The 12,251-nt window shown below is 40.7% G+C and overlaps 1 protein-coding gene across 2 annotated transcripts in view; it reads left to right on the top strand.

Annotated features, from left to right (window-relative positions):
• Positions 1-10,005, top strand: part of LOC120522307 (tripartite motif-containing protein 16-like) — a 34,489-nt gene extending 24,484 nt beyond the window's left edge. The window contains exons 3-6 of one of the 2 annotated variants that reach the window (XM_039743344.1): positions 1,415-1,648; positions 3,674-3,833; positions 5,384-5,449; positions 9,145-10,005. In XM_039743344.1, coding sequence (XP_039599278.1) covers positions 1,415-1,648; positions 3,674-3,833; positions 5,384-5,449; positions 9,145-9,671 — 987 coding nt within the window. In that variant the 3' untranslated portion in view covers positions 9,672-10,005. The remainder of the gene's footprint in view (positions 1-1,414; positions 1,649-3,673; positions 3,834-5,383; positions 5,450-9,144) is intronic. The other variant, XM_039743347.1, reaches the window with a different exon arrangement.
• Positions 10,006-12,251: the final 2,246 nt, after the last annotated feature.

The following is a 12,251-nucleotide window of genomic DNA, read 5'->3' as shown; positions in this document are numbered from 1 at the left end:
GGACCCAGGAAGCGAACTCGGGTCTCCTAACTGCGAGGCAGCAGCGCTACCACTGCGCCACCGTGCCGCCCAATACGATCTTTACAATCATTTTTTTGAGACTTTCAAATTTTTGTACTTCCATTATCTCTAACCTGCTCTGCATGTGTACATTTTTGAATTCTTTACGACGTTCTACTTTGTCATCTACTCTTTGTCCTTTATTTCCGGCCCCAGGTGTGGTTAAATTTTTTTGCACCCTTGGCATGCGTACCACACATTGCCGACATCTGTTATAAGGAATTGGATGTCTTATTAGTTTCTACAGCAAAGTTCTGAGAAAACTAAGATTTTAATAATTGTGGGTCGTGTAAATGATGCCATATGTTAAATCACTATCGAGGAATTTATGGGTGCTTTTGGGCTGCAACATGAGTTTTGAACCTCATGTAAATAAACCGGTACAGTCACACTTTTATCAATTGAGAAGCATGGCTAATGTCAGAACTTCTTGATCATTTGAAGATACTGGAAGAGCAATACATACTTTTACTACATCTCATCTTGATTATTGAAATGCTTTGTTTGCTACGCTGAACTGTTCTTCTTTTGCGCGTTGATGGCAGGTTTTCTGTTTTATTATCTCAGTAGTCACTCTAGCACCATCTTATGTACTAAAGTACTAATTCAGCAGGTCCAGACCACTGGGGTGTGTCTTTAGTTCAGAGAAGCTGGGTGGTGCACAACATGTCATTCAATTCTGTGTAGTCCAATCAAAACTGACAACTTGAAGAAGGACAAGTGACAGAAGGAGAACTGTCCTCACAGACCGATCACCACGGTGTTTTATGCTTTTCAAAGTTCTGCATGAACCCCACGTAAACCTATGCTGGCTGCTCACTGATACTCCTGTTTCTGATAGGAATTTCTTAAACTTTTACTTAATAATTATTTCCAATAATTTAACTGTGATACATGTTAAGCTTATATTAGAGCCTCTCTGTTTCAAATGTAACTCATCCTGACACCTTCATCATGCCCCCAAATTTCTGTCATGTATTAATCTCCTCAGTCTTATTTGGACTGGCACACACGACTTTGACAGAACCTCTGAGATGACCACCTTGTCAGTTATGCTCCTCAGCTTTTTACCTGACTGCGCATGTTAACTCTTATTATCCCTTGCAGTCTTTTGGGTGCTCAGATGCACTGCCAGTGGAATGCTGCCATCCATCGTACTGAATAAGCATACTGGCCTGGGAAACAACCTCATACCTTCCATTATTCTAGTCTCCAAAGTTACTACAATTCACTCCAGCTCTGATGCCAGCCAGTTCAAACTATCCATTTCAACATGCAAATGCCCACAAATGTGTCTTGTGATTGGTTGCTCTTATTAGGTGCTTGGATTCAGTGTCTTTCTCCATCCAATCAGATCTCTGTTGAAAGAGAATTGGAGGAAAATGAGAACAGCTTCACTGATCTGATTCGCTGCATTGAAGAAGGACACAGAAAACTGACTGAGAGGATCAGAGAACAAGAAAGGAAAGAAATGGAGAAGGCTGAAGGAGTCGTGAAGGGACTGGAGAAGGAGATCGAGGAGCTGAAGAGGAGAAATGCTGAGCTGAAGGAGCTTTCAGAGACCAAGGACAACGTCCACTTCCTGCAGGTGAGAGTCGGGTCACACTGAGGTGTTTGGGACCTGAAAATATTTGAAGAGAATTGAAAAGTTCTCAGGAGTTTTTACAACATGACAAGAACAGGACAATTAGATTATTTTTTTTATATTTATTTGTGTTAGTCTTAGCTTGCAAGTTATGTCTGGTTATGTAGGTGTTTCATTTATTACTACGCTTTTTACATAACTACAGGATATACATGCTTTCTTTGAAAACAGGATGGGTGGCCTTGAATCCTGCTTTTATCTTCAGTTAGTCGACCAAGAGTATAAACCTGTAATAAAATTGATGCAAAAAAAAAAAACAGAAAAGCAGTTTATATTTTTCACTTACTGTATGTGAGGTGTCATGAAGTTCGTTGGTTGCATCCCATCCTTTGTTTCTTCTATACCCTTTGTCTCCAGTACTGAAAACAAATCATGTGATGTCAGTGTGTTCTGGGTTATGACGTAACTAAGACAAGTGTTCAGACCTTTAAATTCAGTGGTCAGATTAAGTCAGTTTATTTAAACCTGGGTAACATCTTAAGGGGAAAGTGTAATAAATATGACGTTTTGTTAATTTTGTTTCAGGCTTACTTTTTCTTCCACAAGTCCAATGCAGGAGGTCTTTTCATGTTTGCATAATATTGCCAAAATGTGCAAAAGTCTCTGAGTTGCTGCTTTCATCTGCATGACAGAGTAACCATCTTCTATGTATCTATGGGTCTTTGTGGGGCGAATCATTTACTCTTAACTAGCTTCAGTTTCAAAGATGACATTTAATAACAGGTGACACCTCCTCCCTTTCCTATCTTTAAACTTTCTCTCATACCACCTCCTTGTGTCTCCATCCTTAAATTGATGAGATTCAAATCCTTCAACATTTTCTCATCTCTTATACCCATCAGTAGAGTTTGATCTAATATTTCTCCACTTACAGTTGTGCTGTTAGGTCATTTCTCTAATATGGTGTAAGAATTAGTCTCAACACACTGGAAAGGTTTGGGGAAGCCACCCGTATTTTGTCCCTGGCTGCAAAAAATGTTTTTTTAAATAAGCACTTATGTGCATGGATTGAGTTCCAGACTGAACTGAACTGGTGGTGGAGAAGATGGCGGGTTTAAAGGGTGAGGCCGGAAGTGTTTTTCTTGGCACTGGAAGTGACCTCTTCCTTAGCACCGGAACCGGACGTGATGTCTTCCTTGGCGCTGGAAGTGACCTCTTCCTTAACACCGGATCCAGAAGTGATGTCTTCCTTGGCACCGGAACTGGAAGTGACACACTCAGTACCGCAAATGGAAGTGACGTTGTTGTTGTTAAATCAGGCAGGTCTTCCCATATTTGGCCTGCAGAGATAACAGAATAAGGTTTAGCGCACCCTACCACCCCCTGGCCTGGTGGATAATTACCTCCACTTGGTCCACTCAGCTTCCTCCTAGTCGCACATGTGTGACAATGGAGAGCAAAGCTGCTCACAATATTGTGGATGTTAACTCACAAGTGTGTTGTACGGGTTAGTGAGATTTTCTTCTCCATTTATACTCCACACATGGTGGGTGTAATATAACTCAGACTCCCACTAGTCTTCCAGAAGGTGATGAGCACACAAAGGCTCACAAATCGTTCTCACAAGTCATACCGTCTGTTTGCAGACCTTCCACTATATAATTATAATAAAAAAATGTGTAATCAATCATTTAACTTGATTAACTTAATCTCGGAAGTATTAAAAGCTTAATGTCTTATCTTCTGCACCATGTCAATTCTACACCTGCCTGCCCACTGCACGCTTATTCCCTTTATCTACGCAATTTGCTTCTCACACAGTAAAAGCTCATTAAAAGTCAAAGTTGATAATATGTTAGGAGAGACTCTACTGAACTATTCTTTCTTAAATAACTAAGAAATAAATGAAACATCATCTCTTCATTTGACCAAGATGACTGTCCACCACACAAGTCCTTAATTGAGAAGAGTGTCGTCTAACAAAATATCTTTTAATTTGTCCTTGTCCCCTCTTCTCTCCTGATTCAGACTTTCTCATCTCTCTGTGTCCTTCCTGCTGATGGAGACTCACTGAGGTTCACTGCCACTGCTGATTTCTCTTCTGAAGAATTGAGAAAGGAGCTGTCATGTTTGATAAAGGGTCTGGAGAAGATCAGTCAGTGGGAGATAAGGACATGGACTCCATCAGGTACAGTGTCACATCATGTTGTGCCTTTTGTTATTTTATTAGAAGGACCAGAGTGACTGTAAGATGAAACTGAGAGGTGTGACACACAAAGAAGGCCTGCTCTTTAAAATTTATCTATCAGCATTTGATATCAAGGAATTTTTTATACATATAATGCCTTTCGAAATTATTAGACCAGTCCTATCACACTCTCATTTTAAACAATTCCTCTTAATCAGAGCTCTTTAAATGTTAAAAGAGATATACTTCCTATACTTTTTCCTGTTTACTTCCTCAAGAACATCTTTTTTATTTGACATTATCTTCTAATATTGTTACCATCCTGAGAATAGTTGTCAGAGAACGTCCTTATCGACTTCAAGAAGCAAAATGAGCAGAAGTGGAGCTTGAGATCAAGTAATGCTAAATCTCGGTATTACTGAGGAAAGTTCAAGTCTGTGATCTAGCCCTATCGTTTTGGTCCCAATTTGGTTGCAATGATTTGAAACCTATCTGATGCTACAAGTGAAAGAACTCCTCAAATGGCTTGGAAAGCATTTAGTTCCCACAATGTACCCTGGCAATACTGCATCCTCCCATTGGGACTGCTTGGGGCATCTTCCAATGTATGATGGATAAAGAGCTACGTGCACCACAATTCTTATAGCGTTGCTTGCCTGGATGATGTCATCATCTCTTCTGGGACCAGGGAGGAACACTCTACTTTCCTGTACTTGTCCTCTCATTTTTCTTCAACCTCTCATTGTATCATTTTTGTAACTCCACACATCCATCTCAGGATTCTCATTTTTGTCACATCCAATTTCTTCTCCTGCATTGCCTTTAATGATATATTTTTTAAATTATTCCCATCAATTTTCTAAAAGCCACTTTATCCTAAACAAGCTTAAGGGGAAGCTGAACTGAGTCATAGCAAGCACAGGATGCAAAGCAGGAACAACACCTGGACAGGACAGGACACCAGACCATCACAGAGCAAACACTCAGAGACACGTATCAGGAGCTCATTTGATATCACTGATCCATCAAACTTGCATGTCTCTGGACTGTGGAAATAAACTGGAGCGTCCAATGAAAGCCTATATGGATATGAAGAGAACACTGAAACTCCATGCAGGAAGCAATTGAGTCATGAGCCCTGGTCTCTTTACTGCAAGGCAGTGGCACCACCTTACAAACATTTTTCTTAATATTTTATTTTCTACATAGAGAATGTTACAATAGCATACTACTCAATCAAATAAACAATAATGACAAAACAGATACAATTAAATTTAAACCCAATCCAAATTAAGCAATAAAAATAGAAATAAAAAGAAAAAACATTGTTTTTAATATTAATATCTGGAGCAGAATTTCTAGCCAACCTCCTTAAAATATGAAATAACTTTTTTGTATATCTATATGTCGCATGCTCTTCATGTATTGTCATTGTGCTGTCACGTTTTGTAATTTAGCTGCATATTTTTAATATGTGTTTAATAATTTAACTAACATTCCAAAATGCCATCTTCACAGTTTTCATTCTTCTCTTTTCCTTTTATTTTCAGGTTGTGAAACCCAAAACTTCACCTTATGGCCTCTGGAACCTCAGAGCAGAGAGGAATTTTTACGATGTGAGTTTGTGCTTTGACTGAATACGTCCTCACAATAGAAATCATTTCTCTTTGAATATCTCAGGCCAGGCTTATGATATGAAAGTGTAACCAGCAGAAAGTGTGATGTGAGTGATGAGCTGAAACTGGTGGTGGTCTGGCATTTAGGGATATAGAGATTCAGGCAATGAAGCAACAAAGCGGTCTGCTGGACTTGACTCTGTAAAGTGTCCACTGAACTCACACAAAGTAAAAACCCATAAACTTCAGAACCAAATCATGCTGGCTATGCCAAGTCCACCTGTCACACTATCTGGGATTCTTTATCCCTTTTTCTTTTGCACATTTTTCTTTGCACATACTGGTGGGTTTTTTTCTGTTTTCCAGTTTGCAATCTGCTTTTCTAATTTGCTCATTCTCATATAATTATAATAATAGTAAGTGCTATTATTATTATTATTATTATTATTATATAGCACAATGCATGAAAGCAACTCAATGTGCTTTTAACAAACTTCAATATCAACTGTTACTAATGTTTACATATAATCTATTGTACATTAAAATATATAATGCTGAATAGCAAATTATTATTCACTAGTAAAAATAACATAAATTACACTGATGCAGGGTGTTCTGCAAATGAGCAGATAATTTAGAGTCACATTTTCAAAATGGCAGACATTTTCCTCCCTGACTTTTCCTCAGGTTCACTGATTTGTGTCATTCGATAAAATGCAATCAGTGAATCAGTGATCGGTGAGCGGCAGCTGATCGTCTTCATGGACTGATTCATTCAGGTCAGCAGACCATCATGGCCGTGGCGGGTTTACATTGAAGTGATTTTAACATCTGTCAGAGATGGCTGGGGTGGTGACCCGGAGGAGGGCTTGCGTCTTCCCCAGACCATGTGGGGGTGACTGCCCTGGTTGCTTTGGGGACCACGGGTACAGAGCTTTGAAGCTCAACTCTGTAGGGGCCCGTGGTGCCTTTGGATCCCTGGACCTCAGCACTTCCGCCACACACTGGAGAAGAGGACCGGGGTCACCCAGAGTGCTTCAGGGTGCGCAGCCAGCACTTCCGTCACACAGGGCAGTGCCGACGGAAGTGTGTCGGGAAGCACCTGGAGCACATCTGGGCATGTATATAAGGGGCCGCCTCCCTCCATTCGGTGGCTGGAGTCAGGTGGAAGGGGACAGAGCTCGGAGGAGTGGAGTGGAGGCGGACCAGAGACAAAGAAAGGCATTTTTTGAAAGGCCAGGACTTAAGGGGTGATTGGTGTTGTGGCACTGGGTTGTGTGTTCACTGTTGTATTTAAGATTGTAAATAAACGTGTGTGGTGCTTTAATACTAGAATTAAATCATATATCAATCGACACACGCTGCACGCAGGTAAGCGGGCAGTGACAGTGGAGATAACGACACTAGATTGATTGTATACAACAGGCAAAAATAGCGACCACTTCATAACAGTATTAGCTACAATGAATGAAAGCATGAACTAATCAACAGAAATAACCACAAATGTCATTTTAAACTTAACAATTTACTCAAGAAAAAGAAAAATGCTCCAGCACGCAGAAAGCAGACGCTTGCATGGTTAAAAAGAAAACAAAGTAACACTTACGCCCCAGCGGGGAACCAAACTCAGGTCTCTGAAGCAGGGAAAGCTTGCTGTACTCTGAAAGGGAAACCATAGCACTACACCGCAGAAGGTTGTTGTGTCATTCTTGAACCTTTTATAAAAGTGTTTATTTGATCTTTGGAAATCAGGCTTCACACATTCAATAGTTTATGCCTACATTTTGTAACATTTATTATTAAAATATGGAAAAGTTTCTGTTTTAACAATGTGTTTACACAGATTACTGTAGAAACGGAACACACATGAAATGCATGTGTTCCAAATAACGATCTATTATTTCCACTCTATAACCCCAGCAGTGCACTCACTCCCAGATAATCAAACAAGGCCTAACCTAGGAGAACTTATTGAACGTTCAGCGACGGTGGGGGATGGAATAGCCGGCTGTTTGCTGCTCCTCTTAATCGGCACATTTAGAAGACAAAAGATGAGTTTTTTCATAGACTCTGGTAATTCTAGTGTTAACATCACGTCTCCCTGTCTGTGTCCGGGCTGTTCCCCACACATCACATTGTCTAACCGGTTTAATCCAGTTCAGGCCGCGTTGTATTAAGTCAGGTGTTCACACAGCCACAACCACACAAGGCCAATTCAGAGTTGCCAACTAACCCAACATGCATGTCTGTGGGATGTTTGAAGAAAACCAGGAGTGATGCAAGGAGAATATACAGATTTGACAAAGACAATGACTGATCGCAAAAATTCAAAGTTGTGAAGCTGAATCTGTGAGGCCGCAGCTCCAACTACTTGGCCATCATGCTGTCCTGAATCGAGTTTTGTCAGTTCAGTTCCTCTTCACATTTCTTATTATTTTGAACTTTCGTCTTTTCATTTTAAAGTTAATTTCTACTGAATAAATCATGTTCTTTATTGACTGAGCAGCTTCAGCTCACTCCATGATGATTTTCTTGATGAACTGCACATCTCTCAGCACTCAATGGCCATCTTTTTTGTCACAAGTTTTACGGCAATTCATTACAACCATTTCATTCACTGCCAGTTCATATTTTGTATTACCATAAATACTCACGTTTAAGTTCTCCCGTTGATAAGTCGGGGCTTGATTTTACAGAATAATTTCTGGTATTTTATATTGTTGGTCATATAAATTGAATGCGGAAAACTCACTCTATTCGTCCAAGAGATTACGATATGCTAATGCCCACCTGAGAGAGGAAACATGGAGCACACCCCCTTTTTATTTCTATGTATTGTGCCTACGTGACCACACAGTAATACCCAAACTATTCTGAAGTGACGTTTACACTGTTCTGTTTTAATTGTATCTCACACCCTCATACACCTTTATCGTAAGAGCATCCCTTATCTACAATGGAACATTCGATCAGAAGAAAATGTGAAGCTGGTTTTAAGTTAAAAGTCATTGAAGTGGTGAAAAAAATTGGTAATTGCGCTGCTGCAACAAAATTTGATGTGTCTGAGAAACTGGTGTGAGATTGGAGGAGGCAAGAAGATGTAAAAAAAAAATTAAGTAACGTATTTTTGAACAGGCGTATAAGTCGGGAACTGATTTTATTATCAATTTTTTTGGATTTCAAGACCCAACTTATATACGAGTATATACGGTAATTCTTTATTTTCATGTTTCATGTAGCCCTGACCTGCGGGTTGCGCCATAAACATTCAGTATGCTACTGGAAACCTGAACCTGGATCAGGAGTTTATTGTGAAGAAAGTAAAATCTGTTTGGTAATGAAGTGTGACAGTGGGTTGATTTTAAATTAAAGAGGTGGACTTTGACAATAAAATTAGTCATTTAATAAAGCCAGTGGTCAGTATGGACAGTCCATTAGAACTCTGATCTTGACAGTGACCATGCGGTGTTTATCGTAATTCCAGCCAAACTGAGACTCCTTCCTGACTTTTGTGATATCATGTTGATTCCCCACAGATTCTGTCGAATCAGATGAGCTCTTTACTATCAATAGCACATATCTGAATCTCATCAGTAAAGCTCCTGATTGGTTCTTATTAATTGTGTTGTGCTCCGTCCCCAGTCCCGCTACATGCTCACAGATTTCCTCACTCATTTTCTTTTCTTTCCTTTCAGACTTCTGTCCACTCACACTGGACATCAACACGGCACACAGACGCCTCTGTCTGACTGAAGGGAACAAGAAGGTGACACATGAAGTTTCAGTGACCGAATATCCAGATCATCCTGACAGATTTGACTTCTGGCCCCAAGTTCTATGCAGAGAGGCTCTGACTGGGACTCGCTGTTACTGGGAGGTGGAGTGGGGTGGAAATAGTGGGAGGATAGGTGTCACCTATAAAGGACTGACCAGAAAAGGTGTGGGCGAGGAGTGTCGTCTTGGATGCAATGTCAAGTCCTGGAGTTTGTTTTGTTCTAATTCCCAGTACTTTGCACATCACAATGATAGGCAGACTGTAATCTGCTCCCACTACAGCCCCAGAATAGGTGTGTATCTGAACTGGCCTGCTGGCACCCTGTCATTTTATAGCGTCTCACACACAATGACCCTGCTATACAGTTTCAAAACCTCCTTCACCGAGTTGCTCTATCCAGGGTTTGGGCTTGGTCCTGACTCAAGTGTCATGATCTGCCACCTTTGACCACTGACCAGTGCCCTCCACTGGACACTTGATGTCTTCATAAGCACAGGTCCTCATTGTGTTTGAAGATTGAGATCAAAATTAATTTTACAGCAATGTTGGGGGACAGCACCTCTGTGACTGAATTTGGGGATGAAAATGCAGGGTGATTGCAGCTGTCTCCATTATTACTGTGCATTTCCTCCATCCCACTGTCAGATTTATTATCATCATTCACACTCGAGGAGATGAGTCAACCGACTGACTTCACCATCACTGTCATCTGTAGCAGAGCAACGGGCACTAAGCAAACTCCTGCCAATCATGGAGAATCCGCTGAATCCACTGAACAGTGTCATCTCCAGGCAGAGGAGTAGCTTCAGTGACAGACTTTTGTCACTGTCCTGCTGCACTGACAAACTGATGAGATCGTTCCTCCCCCACACTATGTGACTCTTCAATTCCACCTGGGGGAGTAAATGCTAACATTACTCAAAGTTATTGTCTGCTTTTACATGCATTTTTTATCACTCTTTAATTTAATATTGTTTTTTGTATCAGTATACTGCTGCTGGATTATGTGAATTTCCCCTTGGGATTAATAAAGTATCTATCTATCTATCTATCTATCTATCTATCTATCTATCTATCTATCTATCTATCTATCTATCTATCTATCTATCTATCTATCTAACTGTCAATGCTTAAGTTCCAATCATATTTGATACTTGTGAAAAATTTTATCTATTCACTGACTGACACACATACTAAGATTGAATTTGCAATTCCCTCAGAACTTGTCTTGTGATACCTGATGTTAGTCTGTGTAACGATGGCTATGAAGGTCCAGACTGGCAGCCCCTCCACTCTGCATTACAGGTCTCAACAGCAGGTGGCAATTGTGAGCTCTAAATTTGTCTTCTTCATAGAGCCTAAGGAGTGCAACGGAACAGGAAGAAGTGAAAAAGGTGATGGTGATAGAGAAGAGTGTCAGAGGTATAAAGGGTGAGACGACTGACCTGTCCTGAATGACTTGTACGTCTGTTGTACTGCTCCTAGGGCCAGCGCGAATATAATATACGCTGCCCTAATAGAGTGGCAGAAAAGAAAGAAAAAAAAATAAGCTTGGGCACGAGTGACCAACACTACTTTCCTACTACATCACCCCAAGTACAGAAACACACCAGTGAATGCAGGGTTAAGTTAAAAATGATTATTTGAAGAAATTACACACACTTCTGTTGAGCATTTTGATTGAGGATCAATAAGCTGCATTATTAGTTTTTGTGTTCTTAGCTATGAAAAGTCAAGGCCTGAAACAACTTTAAAAGGAGCCATTTACTTTGCCTCTTGTCTGCCTGTCCTTCTTGTTTTGAGTTTCTGTGAGTCGAGCTGTGAGACGAGGTCATCATGTCCTCTCTGAGGAAGCAAGCAGGCAAACTCTGTTTTAAAAAATGCAGGAGACAAGCTTCTTTCTGACAAAAGACAAAAAAAAAAAAAAAAAATCAATGCAAGGCCTTTGCCTGTGTGAGTAAAGGGTAAGCTCTTAATCTAGGACTTAAACCATATAAGCAATTAAAAGAAATTTAGGAGCATTAGAACCTTAGGCAATAAAATTAAACTCAATGTTTTATGATATTAGTTAGTTTGAACACTATAGGGGCTTAAGAGTTGATTGTTGAAAGTTCGGGGACTTTTTCCTGAACATGTGCCTTAACGTACAGTAAGCAGTAGCTTGGCCTCTGTCAGACCACCAGGCAGCTGTGTGCCACAACTTAACAGCACTGATGTCTGCATTCATGGTCATTTATATTAGCATGCACGTATATGTTTTAAAGTAGCGTTTAAGTTTATATGGCAATGTTTCTTTATACAGTGTGGCAGACGACCAGGGATCTTGCCCCACCGGGACACCTGGAAGAAGGTTGGACCACGAGAGGAGCACTGTTTTTCCTTGGGCGTAAGAGGGCAGCTCCCCTGGATTCCATCAGGGCCACAGAGAAAGAGCTGGGAAGCTCAACCCTGTTGAGACCCGTTGCCACCACCATGGAGAGCCTGGACAGTCCTGAAGCCCTGTTTGACAGCACTTCTGCCACACCAGGAAGTACTGCAGAGAGATCATTGGGAGCACCTGGAGCACATCTGGGTGTGTTATAAAAGGGGCTGCCTAACTCCATTCGGGGAGCAGGAGTCTGGTGGAAGAGGATGGAGCTTGTGAGAGACGAGTGGAGGCGACTGAAGGAAAGGACTGAGTAATGTGTGTGAGTTAGTGGAACTGGATTGTGCATTGTAAATATTGTAAATAAACCATGTGTGTTGTGGACATCTGTGGCCGGGCTATCTTTTACAGCAGCTTAGTGATAATAATAATAATAAGATATAGTAGCAATGTGAGTGAGTTTAAAAAAGCAATTGTTAAAGGCTCATCTTTTTCCTTCTTTCTTTCAAGCATGAAGTGCTGTGTCAGGGTTGTTCATAGCTTGGCCCTTATCAGTGAAGCTGTGCACTGCAACTCACTAGCACAGTCGTCCATTATGTTAGCCTTAGCGGACGCTAATGCAATAAATGATTAATTTATTGAATAATTAATTAGGCAGTCCA

This window comes from Polypterus senegalus, chromosome 2, assembly GCF_016835505.1.
Source record: "Polypterus senegalus isolate Bchr_013 chromosome 2, ASM1683550v1, whole genome shotgun sequence".
NCBI classification, from domain to species: domain Eukaryota; kingdom Metazoa; phylum Chordata; class Cladistia; order Polypteriformes; family Polypteridae; genus Polypterus; species Polypterus senegalus.
The sequence above is the reverse complement of the archived record's forward strand: the minus strand, read 5'-3'. Positions and strand labels throughout refer to the sequence as shown.